General features: G+C 56.4%; 4 protein-coding genes across 4 annotated transcripts; all 4 read left to right on the plus strand.

Annotated features, from left to right (window-relative positions):
• Positions 1-759: 759 nt before the first annotated feature.
• LSCM1_01723 (uncharacterized protein) lies at positions 760-5,358 on the plus strand (the record flags this gene model as incomplete). The annotated part of the gene is made up of 1 exon (XM_067319323.1): positions 760-5,358. One exon carries the CDS (start codon positions 760-762, stop codon positions 5,356-5,358), a length of 4,599 nt encoding a protein of 1,532 aa, XP_067175872.1.
• Positions 5,359-13,133: 7,775 nt separating this feature from the next.
• On the plus strand, positions 13,134-13,967 carry LSCM1_01724 (uncharacterized protein; the record flags this gene model as incomplete). Its single annotated transcript, XM_067319324.1, has 1 exon — positions 13,134-13,967. One exon carries the CDS (start codon positions 13,134-13,136, stop codon positions 13,965-13,967), a length of 834 nt encoding a protein of 277 aa, XP_067175873.1.
• A 4,981-nt stretch (positions 13,968-18,948) lies between these two features.
• On the plus strand, positions 18,949-20,355 carry LSCM1_01725 (uncharacterized protein; the record flags this gene model as incomplete). Its single annotated transcript, XM_067319325.1, has 1 exon — positions 18,949-20,355. One exon carries the CDS (start codon positions 18,949-18,951, stop codon positions 20,353-20,355), a length of 1,407 nt encoding a protein of 468 aa, XP_067175874.1.
• A 1,134-nt stretch (positions 20,356-21,489) lies between these two features.
• LSCM1_01726 (uncharacterized protein) lies at positions 21,490-23,022 on the plus strand (the record flags this gene model as incomplete). The annotated part of the gene is made up of 1 exon (XM_067319326.1): positions 21,490-23,022. The coding sequence occupies one exon, from the start codon at positions 21,490-21,492 to the stop codon at positions 23,020-23,022; it is 1,533 nt and encodes a 510-aa protein (XP_067175875.1).
• Positions 23,023-26,718: the final 3,696 nt, after the last annotated feature.

The following is a 26,718-nucleotide window of genomic DNA, read 5'->3' on the forward strand; positions in this document are numbered from 1 at the left end:
GTGTTCTTCTGTCCTCTCCCTCCTCTCCTCCTGTTGCTCTCCTCCTGTGGGTGTGTTCGTGCGTGCGTCTGCTGTCTTGCTTGGTGATTTCCGGTCTTTTATTTTTCTATCTGTGTATTCCCTGTGTATTGTGGTATCGTGCGGTTGGGCGACCAACCACGAAAAAGGCACCCATAGCTTCTTGTATCCTTCACGGCCTTTCACGCTCATCTTATTGATCTTTCCACCTCCTCGACCTTTTTTTGCTGACCTCCTCGCATACACGCATCTGATTCTTGTACGACCTTCATCTATCGCACTTCGGCCTGCTCTCCGTTCCCCCACCCCCTTCCCTCCCCATAGGGTATACGGCAAAGACAGCAAACGGGAGAGTGCCGCGTGTCCTCGTGGTCAGTGCCCGTTTTTTCCCTTTTTTGCTGCTTGCTTGCGTTCCTTCTCTCCTCCTTCGCTTCTTTGCTTCCTGCTGACCTCCCCCCTCCCCCTTCGAGATCACATTTCGGTCCCTCTTCCCGCTGGAACGCTGCCGTGGACAGCCTTTGACGAGGATAGGGGCTGTGCAAGCCTCCGCACGTACCGTGAAGAGGCACATACTCGGCGCATTCACGCGTGCTCTCGTTTTCACTGCTCCAGTACGCGCTCGCGCGCGCTCACCGGTGCAGGGAGCGCCACAGGCTCTGGAAGGACTACGTTGGATTGCAGTGCGAGGGACAGGGAAAAGGCGGGCAGCAGTAGGACAATTGAGCGAGCCGTATTGAAGCAATGCCCAACCGCAACAGCGTAAAGCCGAGTATCATCGACGCCGAGCATTCGAGCAGCTCCGGTGACAGTACCACCACCGACGGCGTCGCGTCCTGTAACCATGAGCAGATATCACACGGCACGACAGTGGTGTCTTCTGGGCCTCTTAACGGGTCTGCTGCGCCAATGCTCTCGTCAGTGCCCGAAGCTGTCTGCGCCTCCCGACAGTTGATTCTTTCAGGAGGCCTGGCATCCGTGACGGAAGGTGGTGCGAACGCTGACTTGTGGTACGACCCCGCCGCCGCCGATTTCTCTTTACAGTCGTGCGGTTCTGTTATTCGAGTGCTGCCCACCGCTGGTGACTGCGCCACGGGGGAGCTCTGCTTCCCTGCGGCGGGCGCAAATATGGCGAATCCGGTTCATTCCGTTTCTCAGCCGGGGCAGTACTACTCGCTCCTAAACATGCAGCAGAGCCATGCTAACAACACGCCCGCGGCAGGTGGAGCCGTCTCAAGCATGATACGAAGGTCGGTGATGCCGGTGTACATTCAGTCCAGCTCGAACCACAGCAACCGCAACAATATGAGCATGTCGAAGAGTCTTCAGAGGCAGAAGGACGCAAACTCGGACGACGACGATTACACCGATGGCGGGCGTATCATGATGCACAACCCACTTAAGGGTTCTTTCTTGAGCAGCACCTCGGATTCGTCGCTGGACAACTCCATCTACGATCCGGGGCTGGCCGCGGCGACGTCCAGTATCGCGCAGAAGCTGAGCAGCGACGCCGGCAACCGTCTGGAGGTGGCACTCGGCTACTGCGGAGAGGAGATGGCGCAGGTGGGGGGGCTGGTCGCTGAGCATGTGGAGGGCCCATGTGACGATAAGCGAGTGAATCTGATCGAGGTGCACGCCATCGACTCGGACGAGGAGCCGTCCTCGCTGGAGGAGCAGGAGCCGCAAGTCTGCTGTACTCTCTCCAGTCTCCCAGCCGTTGCTTTCATTATGTGCTTTGGTGCCATTATCGTCGGCCTGCTCGGCTTCCTTCCCTTTTACTTCGTCGGCGTGGAGTCCAACTCGCGCACAACCGAGTACCTGTTGAGTGAGGCGATGAGAGGCGTGGTCTCCATCACGCAAAACAGTCTGGCAATGCTCCCTGCTTTTGTGCACATTGTGACGTTCAACTACATCAAGCACCACAACACGACGCTGGAGGAGACGATCCTGCCGACAGACCCGCACCAGCTGTTGACGTCGCTGGCGACGGTTCTCACCCGCTTCGACGCGGACATCTCCTATCTGCGCTTCGTCTACACAGGCGGTCTCTACACCAATGTCGGATACACAGACCCAAGCGAGGGTGATGTGGAGAAGACCCCAAAGATCTACGGCGGCTTCAGCGACACGGACAGCACAGTTCAACTCCTGGAGATCGACAAAGAGAGCGTCAGTATTGTGAATCCGCATAACGTCTTGGGCTCGTTCGACTTCCACCGCGAAATCACGGACCCGGAAGGTGCCATGAGTCAGATTGTGACGGCATGGGAGTCGAACCCGCAGAACGAAACGCGCTGGCTTCTGGCTTCTGACAACACGAGCTCAGCATTCTTCAGCTTCGTGATGCCTTTTGCTGTGAACGGAGCCCTTGGCTACTGCGAGGCGGGTACCTCGTCCGACAGAATTATCAAGGAAACGATCACCCTCATCGGCTTCCTGCGCGAGAATGGCCGCATTTTCCTCATAGACCCGATGCGCAATATCCTTGTCGGTAACAGCTGGAACCAACCGGTGCGGAGGAGAATGAAGGAGGGCGAGATTGGTGAGACCATCTACATCTCCACTTACATCTATGAAGTCACGGAGCCCATCATTATCGTCGCCATGAAGGCAGTGAACGAGAGCGGTGGCCTGACGGAGGTGCTGGAGAGCAGTGGCACGGTCCTCATCAACTTTCGCTTCAACTCCAAGAGCGCTTTTCTCAACCTCACAAGGGTAAAGGACTCGTACGGCCTGAGCCTTGTTCTTGGCGTCGTGGTCGTTCGAGCAGACTTCGAGAAGGCCTTCTCCACTGCGCGCGCGGCAGTGATCACGGTGACGGTACTGGTGGTTGTGGTCGCGGCTGTGGTCGCGGTGGTCATTGCGTGGTTTGTCGTGCGGGAGATGAAGCGTCTCATCCCTCAGCTTATCCGCGCTTCCAACCTGGAGGTGTCCCGCAGCGACGACAAGGATCGTCGCGTCCAGGGCTGGCTGGCGTATATTACAGAGATTCGCGGCATTCATGAAGCCTTCGTGCGAGTTGAGCGCAGTCTGCGGGAGATGCGCACGTTCGTGCCAGCGGCCGTCATGACGCTGGCACCATCAGATGATTCTCATAGCGACACGGATTTGGCTGACGGCAAGACGCGCCGGGTCCGTACCCGCTTTAACGCTAACATTGTAAAAGACAACACGAACGAGTTCTCGCGGGTGGATGTGGCAATGGTGTTGGTGGATGTGCACCGCGCCCTAGACACGGCAGAGGCATGCTTAATCATGGATATCATCTCTCAGCGCGCCGAGGAGTACACCGGCTACATTGAATCCGTCAGCTCCAGCAGCTTCTTCGTGAACTTTGGTACCCAGTCGCAGAACCCGCTCGTAGTGTCGAAGATTTGCCGCTTTGCGCTGGAGGTGTACCGATCCGTCCCGGAGGCCATGCGCAGCCGCGTTGTCTGTTTCGCTGTCCGCATGCCGTTTCTCGTCGGCACGTGCGGTGCGCGGCATAGCAAGGCCCGCGTCGTCTTTGACACGCAGCGTATGCTGGACATATCAAAGGTACTGTGGGACATTGGCTGCCATGTCGCCTCCACGACGGATACCCTGTCGCACTTCGCCACAAGCAGTGCGCAGATCCCGTGGTATCGCATCGACTGCGTACGCTTCCCGGACGAAGTTTCACAGGTGACACTGTGCGAGCTGCGTGACCCGTACGCGTCACAGCTGGATAATCCTAACATGCCGAAGAAGATGGGCGACGGTCTCTCAAAGATGTGCAAGGGTGAGTACAAGGAGGCGCTCAGGATCTTTGACTCGGCGCACAGCGAGAACGTGCAGCTCAAGCGACTCCGCCAGATCTGCGTTGATCGGGTTGCCTCTGGTGACACTAGCAAGTACATTCACCTTATCCAGGACGTCTACGCGCTGGAGGAGACCTCCATCAACCACGACGACATGGCGGCGTGCGGCGGCACTTCCGTGTACGACTACGACGCCAACGGCCCCGCCGGCGCGGCGACAAGCAGCGGCGAGGTGTGTGATCCGTTCAACGAGACACCGACCTTCGCTTGCAGCTTCCTCGGCAATGGCGCGCGGATGCCGCCACCAATGCAGGCGCAACCAGGGGCGCCGTCTCCTTCTTCGGTCGCGCACCACGCCGCAACGACCCGCAACTTGACAACCTCGCCATCGCCGTCCGTGTCGACTGGTGGTGAGGCAGCCGAACCGTCGCACTTCACCGAGCGAGCGGTGACCGCCGCTATGGGTCCCCGCGAGTTTCCTGTAGGCGTGGCGCCTCCAGTCGGTGGAGCCGGCAGTGCCGGCCCCGGCCTCCTTCCCCTACCTCCGCGCCTCCCTGGCGCGACGGCGACGGCGACGGCAGCCAGCGCTCCTGGGAGCTCCCCGTGGTGTGGCGCAGGGGACGACAACGCGAGCGAGGCGCCGTCTTTTCTCACTAATGCTTTTGTCTTCGACTCCTCTTTGGGCTCCGCAGATGCGACAGGCGCGGTCGTGCAGGGCACAGACGAGCCACAGGTGCTGCGAGACGTAAACCAGCACGAGTGGCAGGTTTCCCTGTACCCTATCGGCAGCGGGGCCTTCAGCTTTATCTACCTGGGCATGTCCGACGACGGCGTGCAAGTGGCCATCAAGCGCATTCCTCGGCTGCACCGCGGCATCAAAGAAGAGGAAATGGTGTCGGAGGTTTGCACGTGCGCCAAGCTGCGACATCCAAACATCGTTCCCTACATCTCGTGCTGCGTCACTCAGTCGTACCTGGCAATCATCATGGAATACATGCCAGGCGGCTCACTGCATGACATCATCGACAATTTTGGAAAGCTGCCTCGCACGGTGGTGCGCCGGTTCATGCTCGATATTGTGAACGGCCTCGCCTACCTGCATGAGTCGACCACGCACGGTGACGTGAAGCCGCATAACATTCTGCTTGGCGTCGACGGTGTGTGCAAGTTGTCCGACTTCGGCTCCGCCTCGGACAAGCTCACGGAAGCGTGCTGCGTCAACGAGGATCGCCTGATGCGCGGCACGGCAGTGTACATCTCGCCCGAGGGTGCTCGCAACCTTCCGCTGACTTCTGCTTCCGACATCTACTCGCTCGGCATCTCTTTCTTGGAGATGGTGCTGGGGCGCCTGCCGTGGAAGTGGGCTGACCCCGAGAGGACAGACGCGCTTCCGCTGCGCCACGACCACGAGTTTGTGCAGTGCCTCACCGCCAATGTCATCGTTGTCGATATTCCTGACGACCTCGACAACGACATGCGGGAGCTCGCCTTGGCGAGCTGCGCAGAGAACCCAGAAAACCGGCCGACTGCCCAAGAGCTACTTTCTTTTGCCTTTCTGATTTGAGCGCCTTCCCTCCCCTCTTTCGCCTCCCTTCCCTATCCCCTTCTAGCGCCCCACCGTATGTCCCCTGCGTTGACCGATCTGGCACTTGACACAGATGTGGAGACGCGACAGGAGTGAATGATGCAACGGCGGTGTGCTCTGCAAGGGACGATCACCTTCTCCTACGGCCCCTTCGCAGTGCGCGCCTTCATCCCCCCTCCGTTGCGCGTGTGTATCAGAGGGGCGAGAAAGAGACGGGGGAGGTGATGAGGGGAGGAGAAAGGGCTTGACAGCTGAAATGTTTTGGGCATGCGACTGCATGTCTCCTTTTTATGGACTGAATGGCGGGAGAACATACCTTTTCGGATGACTCTGCGTTTGTTCGCTGAGGGGTGCGCGTCGACAAGCGTTGAGCGCAAGAAAAACACCCACGGGTGAGGAGCGATGCTGCGAAGAGGCAACACATACGATGCATACGTAGCGCAGGGTAACAAGAAAAAGAAATAATGAATATGGGAACGCACGAAGTAGCTAGCCTCCTCTCACGCACCACTCACGTACACAGAAAGAATCAGCTGCATAGCGAAAGAAAATGCGTCGGACTTTCTGCTGACGGCGAACATGTGCCTCGGTGCTTCCCGTGCATCTTTGTCGGTGAAGGCTGCGCACCACACACGAAGCACTATACTCCCTGTTATATTCTCTCTCACTCTCGTTCTTCCTTTCTCCGTTTTTTTCTCATGGAGTGCTGGGCGAACTGCTCTTGTGTTCGCCGCGGGTCTTATCTTCCCATCTGTTGTATTTGTCTTGGCTTTCCTCGTCACCCTTTTTTTCCTCATTTTTTTTTCACCTTTACACCTTTGCATGGCCATGTATGTATGTGCCCCCATCTTCCCCCCTCCTCCCCCTCCCTCTCTCCCTCTATATGTATGTATGTGGGGTCGGCGTGAGTGTGCGCATGCGTACTTTTGCTTTCGATTATCGTATGGGGAAGTGATTGCATACACCCGCGCTTTCCCACCATCCGTGGCCTTTCTTTCCGCATCGCTGCTCGCGCTCTGCATCACTCGTTTACTTTGACCTTTTTGTGCGCATGCGCCGTCGGTGCTCATCAGCTTTGTGCCCTTCTCTATCACTCATACTGCCGCTCTTCCCCTCTCCTTTTCATGTTCGATCATTGCTGCTGTTTTCTTTCTGCGTGTGCTCCAGGATCTGTGCCATACGTCATACGAATGTGCGTGGGCGCACTTGTCGATATGTCTCTCTGCTCTGCCGCCCCCCCTCCTCCTCCTCCTCCTCCTCTCCCTCGCCCATCTGTTCCCTCCCATTTTTCGCAGTTCTTCGACTTAGAAAATCCCCCCCCTGTGCCTTCTAGCGCTGTCTTACGTGCTTTTCTCGTGTCCACGCTCTCTCTTCCCCTCTGTTCCTCTCCCCCAGGAGGCGCCCAATATCGGTCATGGTTTCGCCCTTGCTCCCTGCCTTTGTTTTTTCCGTCACCGTTTTTATGTTCGATAGTTACGTTCTCAGGATTTGGTGTTGGAGCTGCTTGCTTCTTTGTGGCAAACGTTTGCCCTTCCTCGTTTCGGTTCGCACCTCTCAGCGCGCGCTTGTGTCTCTGTGTCTTGTCGCTTTCTCTCACTGGCGGCGTTCACGTTTTTCCTTGTTTAACCTTTGGCCGCTGAAGAGTCTCTGTCGAATCTGCGCCTTCACTCCCGCGTGCCCCCACTCTGCCTTTCTTCTTCCTCGTTAAACGTCGGAAGATTTGCAGGCAAACAAGGAGAAAAAATGGGCGGCGCTGGTGAGGCCCTTTATCGCCATGCAGAAGAGCGCGTTCTCATGTGCATATGTTTGTGTTCGATGTGTATTAATGTGTATCGTCTGTGGCCAAACGTGCCATGTGCGTCTGTGTGGGAGTAGGCGAGGTAGTAAATCGCCCGACAAGGATAGTGAGGCATCATAGTGCGGAAGCCCAAGAAAACAAAACGCGGCTGAGTGAACGAAGACACGCCGACACGCACACATGCAGAGAGGCAACGTTACTTCCACGCGGCGTATTTTAACCCCCCTCCCCCTCATCGGATGCGCGCACAACGTCGCTCCCTCTTTTGTTTCTCCCCTTTTTGAATCACCACCTACACCTTCTTTGCCTACGCGTTTCTCTCTTTTTTGTTTTTCTCGCTTCTCATCTTGCCCCCCTTCTCGTGAATAAGCATGTTCGTAGGCGAATGCCCTGTCTTTCACCGTCACCTTGCCCAGCCTACGATGCTCGTGTTTTTTGTTTTTTTTTTCACGTCTCTGTGTCTGGCTTCACCAAAGTGGTCTCCCGACTCGGCGCGTCCCTGCTGTCTCCCTTCTTGTCTGCTTCGTTCATATCTGGCCAAGAGCTGATTGAGATGGGCGGCGAATAAGGTGGTAAGGCGCGCACGAGTGGTGCGTGGCATGCGGGCCAGGGCGAAGGAAAAAAGGGGTGGATGATGGAACGCGGTCCCACTCGGTCAGTTGTGTGCTCTTTCCTTTGCTCCTCCGCTCACCCACAGCCGGCCCCCCTTTCCCCCCTCCTTCGTACCCTTTCCGCTCTTCTCGATTGACCTTTGCTCCCGCATCCTTGAAGGAAAGTGAAGGACGACAGCGATTGAGGTGGGCGTGTGGAAAGGGGCCCGCGAGGAGTACAAAGGGGCTGCATGGTGGTGGTGGTGGGGAGGAGCAGAAGCCACACATGGCGCTTCGCTCACCGCTTTTTCCTCCTCCCCATCGCTTCAGACGTATCTCTTAAAACGATATATATATATATATATTTACTCACATCCCTCTTTTTTGTGTTTCCTTCAACTGTTTCTCTTCCTCCAGCCTTTACATCAAGGCGCCGTTCAGTGCCCTACTTCGTTCTCTTTATTTTCTACGCGCTCCTCCTCTCTTTTTTTTGCTTCTCTCTCTCTCTTTTTCTCTGCCGTTTCCTCTTTTTTTCCCTTTCGGTCTCCTTCTCGTACTCTCGCTCGGGGCGCTCGTATCTCTGCTTTCTTGTCTCTGTGTGTGTGTAAGGCTGCATCAGTGCAGCGAGCCTTCGGGCAAAAAAAGGCCATGTGCATGTATGCCAAGCCATGGGTCGGATCTCTTTGTGCATTCCGTATTTTTCTCTCGGAGTGTCTGTGGCTTGCTCTGCCTGCTCTCATATCCACCGTTCCTTCAATGCTGCCACCTGTACCCGAGTAATACATCTTTTTTTGTTGTTACTTCTCCTTTACTTGCCGCTGCTGCGTTTGACGGTAGTGCGAATGTTGGTGATTGATGCTGCCGACCAAGCCCCCCCCTCCACAGGCGGGCGCGCTCGCGCAGAAAGAGACGCAAAGCTAATCAAGCCGGACCAAGTGTGTAGACTGATGGTACACACTGGCACCACCTCAGCACACACTGCGCCCCGTCTCCCGTCGTCCGTCTTCCTGTTCTACTCCTCCCTTTCCCCCATCCCTCTTCTTCGTCCTTCTCCCTAGTCTCCCCTCACCTCACTGTAATTCGCATGTATCCCAACGAGTTTCCTTTTCCTCTCTCACCCATCTCCCGCACACTTTTTTCTTCCTGCTCTCCAATTTCCCTCCCACGTCTCTTCGCACGCCTCTGCCCCCGTTCTCTTTCTCTGGATGAGACGTCACAGCGAAAGCCTTTACAATAGCTACAGCTGTAAAGGCGACGGAGTACACGCAGGGGGCGCAGGTCGTTGGGCGAAAGCACACCACGACCTCTCGCTGTGTGTGTGTATGTGTGTCTCTTTTCGTGCCTGCGCGCGTCGCGTGGCGTACATTTCCTCTTGTGTGGTACCGCGGCGGAGCTCAGTAACGGCGACTTTTCTCTCTATTGTGGTGCGTTTTACCATGATTATTCTCTCTTCGCTTTTCGCTTTCTCCTCTTCGCCGAAAGGCACGGGTAACGTCCCCTAAGTGCTGCTCAGCCCAGATCGATGCTTGCGCTGATGAGGCGCGCACTAACAACAGCCGAAAAGAGAGAGAGAGGCGGCAGAGTGGTCGGACTCGCGTTGGTGCTCTCCTTAATGTATGCCTTGACGTTGAGTAAAACCGCGTGGCTCACTGCGCCTTCTTGTTTGCCGCGCTTTCGTTGCCGCTGCTACGGCTTGGTGCACCTGCTCATAAAGAGAAGCTCAGGGGCGAAAAAAAAGGGTGAGAGGTGTAGGCTGTTCTGTTCACCTCTCCTCCCCTCTCGTGACGTCAGCGCTGTGGCGCACGGTGTGATTGAGAACGCCGAAAACGTCGCGATGATCCGCATCGACCACCTCTTCTCTTGGACACTGGGAGCGGCAAAATCGAAGAAGAAAAACAACAAATTAGTGCACTGAAGGGAACCGAAACACCCTTTTCTTGCGTTGCTTTGCCACCTTCGCCATATCAGTTCTTGTGCTTTCCGTTTCTCTCCCTCCGATTGCCTTGCTCAATCCTTCTTGTCGCTTTTTTTGTCTCTCTCTCCGTCTTACTCGCTTCTTCACGGATCTATGTTTTTTTTTGCTCTTCTCTCTTCACACACACACACCTAGGCACACTCGCCTGGGTCGCCTCTCCTTTCTCCGTCCTCCTTCTGAGTCTGTCTCCGTCTCTCTCTCTGTGTGTGTGCCTACCTGCACTTCTTCTATTCATGGCGAGCGAGCGGGCCTCGCGTGTCTCTGGGAGTGGGGCGCTTGTCCTCCTCTCCATTTCTACTTCTTGTGATCTTGTGTTTCCTGGATCTGGGTAGGGCTGATACAAGTCATGACACCAAGAAGACTAACTCGGGGCCCCTAGGTGCATCAGCACCGTGATGACCAAGCCGCAGAACCGATGAAAGGGCTGAGAGCAGTTAATGAGTCGCCTCTGCTTCATCCCGACGCTCGAGGACCCAGGCCGAATTTCGGTCACAAGTTACTTATCTGTTTCCCTTCCCACTCTGTCGGACATACGCAGCCGTCGACGTCGCACCGCAGCTCAATATGTCCTTTCATGCGCCCCGTGCACCTCCTGCTCTTCGACAACCTCGATGAGGCTGCTGTGCGTGTGTCTTGTGTACTTCGCCCGAGTCGGAGGTCTTCCCTCCCTCCTCCCCCGCTCTCTGCTTGCGCCGACTTCGTTTCTCGCTGATGCCGTGCAGTTGTTCGATTCTCTATTCCTTGCGCCCTTTCCATCGGTCTCGCTTTCTCAGCTTCTTGTTGGCTCACGCCGCACTGTCGGCTGCCCGCAGGAAATGCGATGTGTCGCAGCCCCTCTCCTTATAATAAGCGCTCGCTCCACCACTTTCTCTCACCCGAGCCCCCTAGTGATGTGCCTCTCGCGTGCCTGAGTTGCCGACGGCTGGTGCGGACATATATACATATATACATATATAATATGTATACATGTCTGTCCTCCTTGGCGGCTCCCGCGATCAGGGTCGTTAGCACCAGCAGACATACACATACGCGCATAACTTATCCCCCGCACCCTCATTCACACTTGTACGTCTACGCGTGGGAGAGGCGCTAAGCTGCGCTGCTGGGTGTGACCACCGCCTCACGCACGCAACTGAAGCTGGTGCGCCGCCATACCCAATGGTCGCCAAGTGCCCCTCCCGCTTCCACATTCAAAACTCAGCAGGACCGCAGCCGTCCCCTCACTTTTCGCCTTTGACTCTTTCTCTCGGCGTTCATCCTTGCCTGTTGCTCCACTCCCCCCTCCCCAGACTCGCTGCCTGCTCCTTCGCCATGCTTCGTCTTCCTCTGTGCGTGTGAGTGTAAGAATTCTGCGGCCGCCATGCTGCTCGTCACGCTCAGCGTGTTTTCCTGCCGTTCCGCATTCTCGGCACTCTGCGACACAAAAGAAAACGGAGCGCTTTCACGTGCGCGCGGCACGACACTGCAGTTGGCCTTGCGCACTCCCTTTTCTACCTTCGCTGCCTCTATACACTTGGGCGCGCACACACAGACAGGTGCATGGCGTTTTTTTCTTTCACAACGCGCGCCTTGTCGCCACACCATTGCTGCCGACCGACGTGTGGCCGATGCAATCACGGCGACGGCTTTACCCTCCCCCTCCTTTTTGCCTCCTCTCTGCGCTGCGTTTTTACTCGTTGATGTCTTCATACACACACACATCTACACATCTATATATGATGTCGTCTGTAGATCGATTGCCTTCGAAACATCAGAAGGTGAACAGAAAAAAAAGAATACGTCGACAACAGCAAAAGAGTGCCGGCCATATATTTTGGGTACACTGCTTGGCTGTAAAGACACACATACTTACCCCCCTAAACACACACTGTGAGAGGAAGAGAAGCGCGCACACACATACGTTTCATTTGCGGCGCTCACGGCCAAGTCGCCCAAGACGTTAAGAGAACAACACACGCTCTGGAATCGAGTTGGTGGAGTTGGCGCGCATAAGGGCGCTCGCACGCACCTTTGGCGGATACGAACCGGCGAATCGCGTATGCCTCATCCTTTTCTTCACATGGGCATCGAGAAAAAGGAAAGGAATTGCTGACTATCGTACTACACGACTGATACGCTTGAGGAGGATTTCGTGGCGGGGCACATGCGCATGCATAGGACTGAGAATACAATTTATCGTCTGAATTCCTTTTTCTTTCCGGACTCTCGCTGCCTGCTCAACACCAGCACTACTCCGGCAGCCAGGCAACCTCGCGCAGAGCGTAACTGAGCTTCTTTGTCCAGCCGCTCCTCCCCCCTTCCTCTTCCCTCTTCCTCCCTACATCTCTCCAAGTCGCTCACTCTACAATTCCTCTTCATTCCCCCCTTTTTCCGTTGTGGTGCCCTTTCTCGACGTGTTCCCGCTTGAGTTGCGTGTGCCTTTGCGTGGTACGAGCCTCCGTCTGACGGTGCTTTGTCTCTTTCTCCTCTCTCCGTCTCGAGACCTTCGGCCTACCGCCTAAGGTCCTCCCAAGGCTCGGGAGCGTCGACGGGGAAAGAGAGAAGGAAAAGAATCGTGGGTGTATTCTGTTTGAGCGTTTTTCTTTTTTTTATCGCCTTTACGGGGGCTTTGCTCCTCCGCTCCCGCTTCCATCTCGCGTATCACTTCTACTCGTCCTCGAGCACAGCCCACTCCTTCTACGTCGTTTTTTTTCTTCTTCGCTCTTTCCACCTTTTTGTGTATGTTGTGCGCGTCCCTGTGCGCTCCATTCTCTTCTGTTCCTCTCTCTCGTGGTCGTTGCTGTTCACCGTTTTTGCCCTTGGCGCTTTGCGTGTGTATCTTTGCTGTCGAACGCTTCGGTGTAATTTTTGTCCCCATTTCTTGGGCTGGCCTGCCTTCTCTTGTCTTTCCTCTGTCCGTGTCCAGCAACAACTCTGTTGCGACTGCTGCTGCTGCTGCTCACTCTCTTCTTTTTCCCCTTCGCTGTCTCCATCGGCTTCTTTCGCGACCGACACGGACGCGCTCATTTTTGTCGTAGCGTGTGTGCGTCCCCCTCCGTTTCCTGCACGGCGAGCCTGACTGCCGCTCCTCAAGCACTCGGAACCGTTGACTGCGTTTGCTTGTGTGATAGGCGCCACCTGGTAGGAGGTTCGTCTGTGAATCATCCATCTCTCTCTCTCGCTGTGTGTGTTCGAAAAGGCCTTGCGGTGGGGGACACCTCTACGCTTCGCTAGTGCTCTCTCTCTTCTTACAGAGGGCCGCAAGCAAACGGATCTGTGCGCGAGAGAGTAGTGAGAGCGACGGCAGGCTTCTGCGCTGTGCAGGTCAAAGCAGTCAACGGTGTAGGCTGACTGGCATCGAGACGATTTTGTGGCTAGCGCTTCCAGTGGCCGTAGGCAGGCGTTGAAAAAGATGATCTCGATACCCGTAATGACGGATGAGACGGTGGTGCGCTACCACTCGAACATGAACGGTGGCGGCGCCGCTGCGGAAGAGAACGGCGACTACCACACTGCCGTGGATGCAGCGGGGCGCGACAATGGCGGTGAGGCTGCGACTACAGCCGCGGCCCCGCCGATGGCAATGAGCTACTACGGACAATCTTTTTCTAGCTCGCTTCTTTTTAGAGGAGGCGGTGTGCCTGCTGCGTCGGCGCACTATAGCGCTGCTGTGCCCTGCAGCTGTAGTATTCTAGACGTCGGCGCCGACCCGGCTCCCATTGTAGCCCCTGTAGACGTCGCCCCACCGGAGATGCCCCCGCTAGCTCAGCTGTGCGCGCTTGCGCTGCAATACCGCTGTGACCTAAGCCAAGAGCTGGATCAGCACATTCGCTCATGCTTTCACAGCAGCCGCGTCCCGAGCATCTCCCTCTGGGACTACGTGCGACGCTTCGCTAAATACTCAAACTGCAGCGAGGAGTGCTTTGTCTTAGCCATCGTGCTGATGGATCGGTATGTCTGCAGAACCAAAATTCCGATCACTCTCCGCAATGTCCATAGGCTCTACATCACTGCCATGACTTTGAGCGTGAAGTTGCGCGATGACTCTTACTACAGCAATGCCTACTACGCTAGCATTGGTGGTGTGGTGAATGCGGAACTAAATCTCTTAGAGCTCGAGCTGCTTGATATTGTGCAGTGGTTTACGTGGGTGGAGAAGTCTGTCTATGATGCGTACATAATGCGGCTAGAGGCACTCTTCCGGGATGTGATGCCGAAGCGGCTGGTAGCATCACCGACTCGGTAGCTAACTGAGGCGTTTCGCGGCGGTCGGACGAAGCGAGAGGCTGAGCAAACGTTTCTTTTTAAAGCTGTGCGCGCCAGCGTCATCACCACCCACCCCTCACCCCACTGAGGCTTCGATTCCCCCTCCCGTTACGTAACCTGCCGAACTCGTCTGTTGTCGTTGGAGTTTTTCTTTTTTGTTGGTGCGATCTAGCCGATACGAGTATATATATGTAAATAAGTGTGCGTATGTGTGCATGTGCAGCTCCTCTATTACATATTTGCCTTGCCCTTCTGCTTCTCCTTACATGCGACCTTACCGGCTCCACACACATGCACACACACTGTTTTATGCTGTGTGCTCGTCGTGCGTGCCCTTCCCCGCCGCGTCTTTCGCCCTTTCTCCCCGCTTCCCTTTATCCAGACATCCCCATGACGGCATCAGAAGGCAAGGCTCGTGGGCCTATTCATGTAGGCGTCCCCGTGGGAAGAGGTATTTGGTGTGCAGCTGCACGCAACGGCCACAAGCGCTTCTTCGATCTTTGTACATCGATGTGCTTCTAAGGCACGAGGGTTGAGGATGAGAGGCAGCGCACTGTGGGGGCTGACGGGCACAAGTGCACATGACATGTAACAGTATTTTTTATTTAAGACCTGGTGCATGCATCTTCAGGGAGCGATGTTCAAGGTGCAGCAGCTGCACTGCGTTCGCCAATGAAAGCGCCTCCCCCTCCCTTCATTATCCACTCGCCGACGCAGCTGCTTATGCTGCGTGACATTGCTTTATAGCCTCCTGCGTGAAAATGTGCCATGTCTGTTGATGATCTGTTTCTTTCTTCTTTCCGTGCCGAGTGTTTTATAGAGTTCCCCTTTTTTGCCCTCTTCATGCCGATGCTAGTCTTCTCTTGCTCGTGGCTCCTCTCCTTCCCTCGTCTCTCTCCTGTCTGGCGGTTCTCCTCTGCACCTTTCTTGATTTGTGCTTTCACTTCCATCGCGTCCTGTTGAGTTGCACGGAGGTGAGCAGTTGCCGATGCGGAATGCCAAGGAAAAAAAGTAGAAGAGATGGTCCTGTGTGTGTGTGTGGGCGAGTGCATGTGGCAAAGGTGTTGCAGCGCTACCTCATTACGTATGGCGTCGGCAAAAGCGTGTGGGAGAACAGGGGTCCAGCGTTCAGCTGAGGAAGAGAAAGGGAGAGCGCAAGGGTGCGCAAGGTGAGTCGTCGACCACAACACCCCAGGGTGTGTATGCCTCAGTGGATGTGCTCTTTATGTCTTCTGATTGCTGTTTGTGCTTGCATGTTTCTCGGCTTCTTTTTTTCTTTTTCGCTCCTCTCCGCCTCAACTTTGGCCGTGCCCCCCACCCCTCTTTAGCTGTGTGTGTGTGTGTGCGAGACCTTCTCTGTGCCTCTCCATCTCTTTCCCCAGCAAGACGAGAGACGACAGCAACGACGTCACATGCACCCCTACACAGACGTGGACACACGCGTAGGCGCAGTGGGCGCGGGTAATACCACTGGACCGCACGCCTGTGTGTATCTCTGTGCCCTGGGAGTACATGCCAAACGTGCTCGCATGTATGCCCCCTTTTTTCGTCAAGGTGCTGATGCGACCATGAAACACGAGTCTCACCTCACGCTACCCAGCCCGTCACGAGTCCACGGTGTGGGTGTCAAGTAGCGGTAGAAAACATGCGCTACAGCCATGCAGCCACGCTGTCACCTGAGCACGGCCCCTGCCTCAAGCTCCGCCCGCCCTGCTCCTGCCCCCTCAAGTGGCATCCCAGTCGCTTTCGTCATGCCGGCGGCCGCCCAGTCCGTCCTCCTCAAGGCGACTCTGGCTCTCCAGACCGGCCGCCCGTGAGGCCTCCATGCTATATGTGCGACTTGAGCTGGCATGTTGCCCATCGCATGGAAGGCACAAACGTTCTCGCCGTCGCTGGATTTCCCTACGACGTTGCAGAACTGGCTACTGCGATGATCAGTGATAAGCAGCTCCGACCTCCCTCCGATGTGGGTGCTTGTTCCGGCTGCTCCCAGAAATGCTTTGTCATTGGCAGCGAGAAAAGGGTTTGCCTGACGTCCTCTCGGAGCGTGGGCCAGCGGTCCATGGAGTCCGACTGCGGTGGCACCCGCCAAGAGAGAGAGCGTTTGCCTGGGTGGGCTTGCTCGATTAAAACCTTGCCGAAGAAAGACCTGACGGTCACGAGAACGGGGTGTGTGGTGTGTGGGAAGGAAAGAGCTTCAGCATCGTCTGTGATGACCGCAAGTGATGGTGTTGCCTTTTGTTCCATCTTTTTGTCGATGGGGCCGTTCCACACGCGTGTAGCAGATCCCCTTCACCTACCCACTCACACAAAAACATTTTTTATTTGTTTGTACGTTCACTTCCTCCTTTGCGAGAAGCAAAAAGAAAAATGGCGCTGATGTAGATGATGCCCAGCGCAGAGGCGGTTCTTCGGCACTGCTGCTGCTGCTGCTGCTAATGCTGGAGCTCCTCTGTTTACGACTGGTACCTCTCGACTCTCTTCTCATCCAGATGCACGCGTCCTTCCTTTGGTTGGTGTGTGCTGCGGTACGTGTGTGCACAGTGGTGCGCAGTATTTTTTTCTTTATTGTGTGTGTGTATAGGTCGGCACACTTCTTCACTTCGATGGTGCGTGCCTGCGCGCCTCCTTGTTCATCTTCCCTTTTTCGTTGTTGTTCAAAGTGTTTTTGACCCCATTCCTCTTCGCTGCCCCCTCTTCCAGTGCCTCACGCCTCACCTGCGCCATCCTCCCGTTCTTCTCTTTCGCCGTTTTCGCCTCCCTCCCCCATCTCTCTCTCTTGCCCTTTCTATTGTGCTCGTTTGCCCCCCTTTTCTCTCTCTCGTTTTGTTGTGCGTGCGCGCGTGTACGAGAAGGTTCTCGACCACCCCTCCTCCTCTTCCCCTCCTCTTTTTCTTTGTTTTTGTTGTTCGCTTCCTCTTCTACTACTTATTCGCGGTTACTTTCTCCTGTCCGTTTCTCCGTTCTCTGTGATGGATGGCGCTGTCGACGCTGTGTCGAGGGTGGATAGGTTTTCCTTCTCGTTCTGCGTGGAAGTGTGCGAAGTGTGCCGATTACGTTTTTTTTCCTATTTGCGTTGTGGACGGCGGTTGACGTGTGCGCCTTTTTTTTTCACGGCAGCTCTTCTCTCTTGTTTGATTGTGTTTCTCTGTGAGCGTTCGCTTTTGTTACAGAGGGATTTTTAGTTCGTCGCGCTGCGTTTTCCCTTCTTTTTTTTTATCGGTTCGCGAGCCTCACGGGGGTGAGGCGATTGTGTCTGCGTCTGTGTGTATATGTGTGTCTTCGGTGATCTGTGCGCGTGTGCACCTTTGCGTGCCTGAACTTCCCTTTGTTTTTGCTGGCGCGCCTCTGTTTCTCTTTCCGCGTGTGTGTGGGTGAACGGCTCTTTCCCTCTCTCAAGTAACGGGCACAGGTGCTGTGTGGCTGGGCGTGTCTTCTCCCGCCTCCGGTGTTTGAGTGCATCTTTGTAAGTGCGTGTCGCTTCGACACGCACAGGTGTGAGGAGGTAGTTGGGAGGGCTCACGCTTCTTTGACGCGGCGCGCTCGCGTCTTTTTGCGGTTCCCTTGTACCGCATCTTCTTTTGGCTTCTCGTGTGCATGCGCCTTCGCGTCGCCGTGTGCTCGACTCTCTTAATGAATGTGGGTATGCCATGGCATCCCTACGGCGACGTGCAGCGGGTCGGTCGCACCAGTAGCCTTAAGGGGCGAACCGCACTCATGCCCGGCTGGGCTATATGCGCATAGGTGCACGTGCGCTCATGCAGTTCACGCCTCTATGTGGCCCTAAATCTTCGCCTTGCGTGAAGCGCACTGGTGGCTGGACAGGAGTGAGCGCGAAAGCAACAGCAAAACGGCAGAGGCAACGGAGGGAGTGCGTCTATACACAGAGAGAGAGACAGCTGCAAACGACCCTAAGGTGAAACGAAGGGGCAGAGGCAGACGCCAGTAATTGCGTCTTGACCTTTTCGAGGAAGCTTGAAATGTTCTCAGGAGCTTAGCGCCGGCCCGTGTAAGGGGGAGGGGAATGCCGCCACGCGTTCCTAGAGACAGTCTCATCTGATTACTTGGGAAAGGCGTGGGGTGGTGAAAGCCTTTATCTTCAGCGTCACACAACTAGAGGTCTTCGCAACGGATAAAAAAGAAAAGTAAAGGCCGAACGACAGGTGGTCAGCGGATGCACAGACAGTCCCGCTGAGCATTTCTCTTTTTCTTCTCTTTCAGGGAATAGCCGTCTCGTCTGCAAGATGGACCGCTCTCACCCCCCTCCCTTTACTCGTTATGAATGCTCCCCGCGCCTCTCCTCTCTCTGCGCGTGTCTTTCCCTCGACATGCGCTGCTTAATTTCTTTCTCGCTTCTCCTCCTTTTACCTCCCCTTCGCTGGCGCCCCCACCCCTTCCGTGTCAGCCCCCCTCCCTCCCCCCGGGCCCTTCGCGCCGCCCTGCTTGCGTCTCTCAATCATTGAGTGAGCACCTCGTAGCAGCATACTGACGCCACTGAGGTTCTTCTGTTTTTTTGTCGCTTCTGCGTTTCAACTATTATTTTTACCGCCATTTTATTTCCTTCAGCGTAGCACAAGTTGCTTTTTTGCTTCTACCCTCCCTCCGCTCGTGCCTCTGGACACCCCGCAGCGTTCCATATCAGGCACGCGCTTTCTTGCTCACAAGCCCCTCCCCCCTCCTCCTCCTCTCCCCATTCTCAAACCTGTCCTTGCCATCAACGCCGCCTTGCGCGCTGCCGCATCGCTCTGCTTGCCTTCACGTAGGAAAGGACACTGCCGTACTTCCCTTGGCCAAGTAGGCGCGACTCATCTTGATTGGTGGTGCTAGACTCGCCTCGAGGCGAAGACGTCGGTCGAAGAGAGACCGACGCAACCCGAAGCAAACGCGTCAACGTAGCCGACGACCGTTCTGCACACATACAAACACACCTACAAGAGTGGCAGCTACAAGCCCGCCGGAGGATGTCACAGGGTGCGCCCGAAACGGTGCCAATGAGCGCGGAATGGCCCGAGGCGTCGAACACGCTACCCCGCAACGGAAGTACGTCGTCCTCTGATACCAGCGCCCCGTTCGAGTCCGCGGTGAGACCGGGCCCTACACTTTGGGTGGAGATGTGGGAGAACCAGCGCTGGTATCCTGTTTTAGGATGGGGGACAAGCCGCTTCCTGAGCGACCTTCCGGCCTTCTGTTTCGTACCGCCGGCGCGTCGCCTCTGCGGGGCCCACCCAGCCGACTTCGAGGCCGCGTTTTATTCTGTGAACCCTCCTTCTCCCCAGGCTCCCGATCCGCAGTGGGCAGCCCGTCGCATCCTTACGGTGTCGCTACCCGCTGGCTACAGGTGGGTGGGCTTCTGGGAGGTGTACAGGGAGCACCCACATGGCACTGACATCGCTGGCTGGCGCTATGGAGAGCAGTTCCTGAGGCCCGCCGACAGTGGAAAAGCGGACGCCTCCGACAGTGCTTTGCACCGGCACGTTCTGGCGCCTTTCAAAAAGACTCATACGCCCTTGTGTGTTGTCCGCCGTCGCTTGTGGCGCCGTCGCGTGGCGCTCATGGGGGCGGACGAGCCCGGCCCCTCCCCCGAGGACCTCCTCCTCAGCGACGCAGAACTGCAGGTGCAGTCTTACCTGAGTGAGAAACAGGAGGAGATGGTTATGGCTGAGCACCTAAAGGAGAAGGAGTTCCGGGCAGCCCAAGCTGGCGAACCGTGGGCGCAGGAGGAGGAGATGCAGGCAGAGGAGGAGCTGCGCAAGTTCTGCCGCGAGCGCCGGAGCCTGGAGAGTGCGTCGCGCATGCGTAGCACGAACCCGAGCTTCGCGAACCCGTTTAGCGATTGGGAGGAGGCATATCGCATCACCTCAGCTGACAGTTGCGACGACGCCCCCTCCCAGGCTGCGGCGCAGCTGAAGGACCAGTACAGCGGTGCCGTGGCAGCCTCGTCGTGGGCGCGGGACAGTCAGTCGAACCGTGCGGCGGGTGCCGTCTCGTCACCAACTGCGACGGGTGTTGAGGCGACGGTCGCCTACAATGCCACGCCCCTGCATGACGGCTGCACCTTCCAGACTTCCAGCGCCACCGCGCCAAGCCGCGTGGACGGTAGCGATTTAGTGGGACAAGGTACGGTTCATGAGTTCGTCGCGTCCACTTCGACAGACGGGGCGCTGTGGCTTGCTGACGGTGCTGAAATTGCCGCTCAAAACACGGTGGACAACTTCGTCGCATCCATGCCGACCGACTTCGCTGAGCTGAACAACGACGACCAATCTGCAGGCGTGTCGATTGGTGGAATCAGCGATCCTACCGAGGCGAATTTTCGCGCGATCTTTTCCCAGTTTATCGCTCCATCTGCCGGCGAAAAGCCCTCGTGATCAGCGCCATACAGCTTCTCAGAGAGGGAGGGCGGGGGGAGGAAAAGAGACACTGCTGGAAGGGTGCTGCCCCACACAGGCGGCGCTCCTCCGGGTGTGGGACGTTTCTATGAAAAGTCGTTGCTTCGGCATGACGCGGGCGTCTCTCCTCCGCTGCTCTTCCATGCTTTTGTTCAGTACCTCGTTCGCTTTTTTGCGTGGCTCGTGCTGCTGGCCGGTCTCCGTTCTGTGTTGCGTCTCCTTTCACTCGCTGTTTCTCAGCGCGCTGTCGTGTGCCTCTGTGCCCCCGACCCGTGACGCTCATTTTTTTCGTCCTGGAGCCCCGCCAGCTATTCATCCCTCAGCTGTCTCGCTGTGCGTACTATCTTGGCGCATTCTGCACGTGCCCCTCTTCTCGCTTTCGTGACGCGCTCTCTTCATGCCCTACACATTCACACACACAGGAGGGGAGTGGTGAAGAAAAGAGGGCGGGGAGCCGTTGGCACAGAAGGCGTGGGCAGACACGCTCACAGTGAGCAGCTCGTCAACGGTTAGCGCATCCATCTCTCTTTGACTTTCGCATGTCGTATGCTCTCCTCGATCTCAGACATATGTGTAGTGCCATGGAGCGCGGCTCCGAGCGGAACGTGAGTGCTGCAGGGACCACACCCAACGTGATTCCTGCGCTCCCTCAGTGGCTTCTTCCTGGAGGCGCTTGCATGCGCTGGTGGGTTGCAGTGGGGGGCAGATCCGAGGGAGGGGCGGGGGAAGAGGCACTGCGTCGTCATGCAGCGGCGCATGCATCTCAGCCTTTCCCCTTTTTCGCGCGCAGCTCTCTTGCTCTCACTACCGCACGTCCTGTCTCCGCTCTCCATTCATGCCTGACTTCGCACTTTCGCTGACTTGCTCTCTCATCATTCCTCATATCTGCCATTACTAAAATCTGCTCCTTGCGGTGCTTTCACGGGTTTCACCAATGACATTTTTGTCACTGCCCTACCGCTGCACCTCCTGTATGCAGTCTCTTGCTTTTCTCCTCGTCACTCTAGCCTTATCGCTCTCGCAGCGCTCCTCGCCACCTCCACATTGTTGATTTGAATCCCCAACCCCTCACCCCGCCCTCTCTTTTCCCACGTAACACTCGTTTTGGTCATCATGCGCGGTCGTGGTGGTCGTGGCGGTCGCGTGAGCAGCGCTGGCGGCCTCTCGCAGCAGCCCACTAACACCATCAGCATTCGTGTGTCGGAGATCCAGCAGCCCGTCACGGAGGATGTCATGCGCCGTGTGTTCCAGAGCGTTGGCGTGTCGTGCAACGCGATACAAATCACCCCGACCAGCAACCCGCAGGAGACGTCTGTGGTGGCGCAGTTTCCGGACGGCTTCGCCGCGGAGCGCGTCATGTCGAGTCTGAACAACCGCAACATCTTTAACAACGGCAACAAGATGACCATGCAGTATACGAACTGGCTCCCGAGCAGCAGCCCAACCCCTTTGAACAGCAATGGCGGCGGCGTGCTGCAGTCTTCGGCATTTGAGAATGGCAATCTGTTTGCGCCGCAGCAGATGCCTCCGCAGCCGCAGCAGATGCCTCCGCAGCCGCAGCAGATGCCTCCGATGCCCCAACAGCCCCCTATGCCGCAGCAGCCCGGGATTCATATACCAGTCCCTCAGCTTCAGCAGCCGCCGCAGATGCCTCAGCCGATGCCGCCGCATCCGATGCCCCAGATGCCGCACATGCCTCCGCAGCAGCCGCAGATGTCGGTCTTCAACAACCCTGGCCCAGGCATGATGCAGCCACAGCCGATGGATGCCTGGTATGGCGCCAACCCCGCAATGGACATGATGAGCGTCACCGTGGGCTTTCCAGGTGGCGTTCGTGGCGCCGGTATGGTACGCGGCGCTCGCGCTCGCGGACGCGGTGGCCGCGGTGGCTATGGCTTTGACCCTATGGCTATGCAGGCCGCCTACATGCCATTAGCCCAGCGGGGCGGTATGGTTCGCGGTCCCCTCAACATGATGCCGCGCATGAACTACATGCAATATCAGCCCTTTGGCCAGCCGCCGACGGTCTTTGTCAGCGTCACTCTTGTTCCGGTGACCGAGCCACTGCAGTCCATCTTCACGCTGATGGAGGCGTTTGGCGGCGTTGCGGCCATTCGCCGTAACCAGAACAAGAAGGAGATTCTGACGGTGAAGGCCGCCTCGCCGGACGACGCGCTGGCCATCGTGACCTTCATGCACCGCGTGCCGTACGTGGGCGGCCAGGTCAGCGGTAAGCTCTTCCCCAACTACGTGGAGCGGTACCCGTGCACGGACGAGGGAGACCCGCTCGACCCCGAGACGGTGCAGTATGACTTCACGGCCTCCCGCCATCGCAGCCCGGGTCAGCGCAGCAGGGCTGTGCCGTCGCGCATCATTAAGATCACCGGCTGCAGCACATACGAGGACACAGAGGTGATGACCTACCTCAACAGTAAGGGTGTCAACCCGGATCGCGTCACCAAGTCCGAGGACGGCTCCTTCGAAGTCCTCCTGCAGGACGTGGCGACCTCGGTCAAGGTGCTCCTGGAGTGCCAGGGGGGCGTGTGCGATGAGGAGAAGTCGAACGTCATCTTTGTCGAAGGGCCTCGAGATGACACCACCGAAGGGGAGCAGAAAGCGGTCGAGGAGAAGGCAAACGAATCGTAAGTCCTCACCCGCTCGCTAGCGCACCATCATCATAGCGATACATATATGATGGCTTCTCGCTCTCGTTTTTCCTTTGTGACAACCTCGTCTTTTTTTATTTTCGCTACTTGCTCCTTGGGTTTAGCGCAAGTGTTGATGGTATGTTGGGGGAGGGGAGGGGGAAGTGCCATATGTGTTGCCGAACCTCTCTACCCTTCCTCCCGCCCGCGGTCGTCGGTGCGCACATGAATGTGCGTGCTTGTCCGTTTCCGTTGTCGTTGCGGTGAGAGTCATAGCGGCCGTGCTGTCAAGCGTCTGTTATTCTGGTGTGTATGTGTGTAAGTATGCGAACACTCGCCAAACTGTATCGGCGACCGATTTTTATTATGTTCTCCCCTCGTTGTCGTTGTGCACTGTCGTGCTCTCTTCTCTGATGGGAGACGTCGGCGTGTTGATAGCGAAAGAGACGAGCGAGGGAAACGAAAGGGGCAAGAGGGGAAGGTGTGGGGGAGGGGGCAGACTGGAAGAGGAGCAATGCCGGAGGTGATTGTGTGTGTGCGCGCGCACAAACACACAAAGGTGAGCATGGTGGCTCAACTCTTCGTCGCGCTCTTAGATCCTCTCTTCCTTCCATCGCCCTCTCCCTTTCTCTGTCTCTAATGAATACTGGTGATGGGATGGGTTTTTTTTAAAGGAATTATGTCTCCCTCTCTTTATAAGTGATGCCACTAAAGAAAAAAATACTGGAGAAGGAAAGAGAAACGAAAAGACCGCCGTGAACTGAAACGTGGCCCCCACCCTTCGTATCGTTGCCTTGTCTCTCTGTATGTGTGCGTGCGAATGCCTGCGCGTACGCTCTTTTGGAATGCTGCGACGCGGGAACAAACTATTTCAGTGTCTCACCGTTTGTCGTCGTCTCTTTTCTCCATGAAGGCATCCCAAGATTCTCGTCTCTGCGCATGCGCGCAGGTGCGCCTATGTGTGAGCGTGTGTGTGTGTGCTTGGCGGCATTCTGTGTGAGGGTATCCGTGTGTGTGTGCTGCGAGTTTGGTGAGCGCTAGAGTGACATTGGACAGGCACTTCATGCGTGAATGTGTGTGTGTGTGCGTGTTAGTTCACACTCCACTGTTTCTCTCCCTCTCTGAGAATTCACGCCAATCTCGCTCCTCTGTGTGTGTGTGCAAAACATGGTGCGTGTTGAGGAGTCTGCAGGCGTGTAGCCGATGCCTCACGCGCACACATGCAGGCATGCACACACACACACACAAACCCACTCACAAACACACCCAGGCACTCACACATACGTACACACAGTTGCCGCCGGCTCCTCCGCCTTCGACTTCCGCACGCCGTCCAGTTTTGATCGACGCGCGCGGACTTGCCGCCTTATCTGCCTTTTTTGTCTTTTACCATTTTCTTGTTGCCTGAGGGCGGGGCGCGTGACCACCACACAGACCCCTTCTTCTCGCCCATTCCTTCCTGCAGCCTCCGCGCCCACTTCGGTCGTCTTCTCCACCTTTTTCGCTATCTCCTCTCCTCGGTCTTCCTCTTTGTTTGCTTTTTTTCCTTTTCTTCTCCCTCCCCCCTCTCTCTCGTGTTCCCCACACATCCGCACACCCACATATGTGTGTGGAAGCGCACAGACCTCTTTGATGAACGTCGCGTTCGCTTTGAGGAGTGCCTCTTTTCATTTTCTTTGTCCGTTCGTTATGCTTGTGCCGGATAGCATCTTGAAGTTCTTCACCTCTCTCATCATCTTCATCTTCATCTTGGCATCCTCTCGACACGTTGCAGCCTGCGGCACCTGCCGTCGTCTTACTTTTCCCGATTATCGCCAAACACTCACGCACACGCACGTTCTCTTGTATACGGTAGCGAAGGCGCCTCTACTTATCGCGCGACAGCTCTCCTTTCTCAATACAGGACACTATACCATCGCCAGCCTCCTATTCGCCTCTGCCCTCGAGGCAGCTCATCCCGCCCCCGTGGAATGTTTGCGGCGTACTGAGAGGGGGGAGGGAAAGGGGAAGGGGAAAGGGGCTCTCTTCTCGCATTTTCACCCGTTTCTCTGCCTACACCTTTAGCCCGATATTCGCAGCCTTTCGCTCATGTTTCATTCATGTAAAGAAAGCAGCCCCACGTATCCTCGTCGCCTGACCACCGAGCCTCATCCTTCCCTTCCCCCGCCTCACCTGCAGAGCCTCATCGCTTTCGTCTGCTTCGACCCCCCCTCAACGCCTTATTCGATGACCTTCGCCTCACTTTTCCTTCTTTTTCTTAGCAAGCGTGCTCGCGTCTGCGCCACAGTTCCTGGTGCGACGCTCCACGGACGCGGGACCGAATACTGCCTCATCCTGAGCAAGGCTCATGTGTCTGTGTTACCAACTTGCTTCCCTCGCCTTTCCGATGATGGACGCTCGTCCTTCCTGATTGCGTGGAGGGTCATGGACTCCTTCTCAGCTGTACAAGATAGGCTCAACGGTGGCCACAATGCTTCGGTGACTCCCCTGCTACTTTTCCTGTTGCAGCTATGGAAAGGGCCGAGTGAGGGATCGTCCTCACGCAAGCCCTCTCTACTTACCTCATCCGTTTCATAGTTAACATGAGATATATGCTCAGCCCGTGCCGTGCCACTCTACCCGCCTGAGCCGCCCTTCGTCGATGTGGGCTTTTGGCTCGGATTTCGGTTTCATTGCAAAGAGAAAAGCGATGGGATCTCTCGGCACACGCGCACCGTCTTGATATATATATATATATCGTTTTACGTTTGGTACTACCACGCCGCTATGCGGATCGCCTTCCTGTGCTGGTGCCGGTGTGTATATGCGTGTGTGCCCTTATCATGCTGTCAAATACGTGCGCACTGCTCTAGTTAGTGAAAGCGAGTCCGGCGGATACGGGGATGAAGGGATGCGTCGTGATGCGCAACGCCACCTGCATCTCGTGCCCCCTGTTCTCATCACCCTCAGATGCTTTTTTTTCTTCTCTGTCCACGCGATGCACTCCTCTCTCGCTTCCCTGTGTTAGACGTCTTCAGGAGGCAAGCAAGGGGTAGGGTGAAGGAGGAACCCGCTTGATCGCTCCGCACCACCATGTGCCTCCATATGCGCGCGGGTGTGTGTGTGACTCTTTTTTTGTGTGTGTGCCCACTCCTGTTTTTTTCTATGCGCTTTCGCTGACACCTCTATGTGTGTATGTGTATCTTCTTTGGTACAGCGCCGTCAACGCATCCGCCGGACAGATGCGTGTGTGTGTGTGTACCGCTGCTTACATATCCTTTACTCTTCTTCTCCGCCGTGGCGCAGACGTTTTTCCGTCTCGTGCTCATCGGCGCATCCGCGTTTTTCTCCTCCCCATCTTTTTTTCTTTCTTTCCCTTCACCGCTTTCTTGTTTTCTGTCAACTGTTCCCCGTTCAACCGGCCCGCTCTCCAGCCGCTCTTGGTAGGCTGAGGAATACCGACCTCGTTAACAAGTCCACCGCTCGATTCCTGCATGCGCTCGCCGCGTGCCTAGCGGCCTCACTGCTCGGCTTCGAGTGCGCATACCAACGCGCACATCGTCAGGAATGTATCGCATCTGAGCATTCACGCTCGATGGCGCATCCATACGAAACATGCGCTGCGGCAACGTGGCGGCCCCCCCTCCTCTCTCCCTCTCTCCTCCTCCTGTCCATGTTCGCCCATCTCTCGTGAAAGAAAAAAAAACAGACCGCTCTT

This window comes from Leishmania martiniquensis, chromosome 32 (genome assembly GCF_017916325.1).
Source record: "Leishmania martiniquensis isolate LSCM1 chromosome 32, whole genome shotgun sequence".
Taxonomy (NCBI): domain Eukaryota; phylum Euglenozoa; class Kinetoplastea; order Trypanosomatida; family Trypanosomatidae; genus Leishmania; species Leishmania martiniquensis.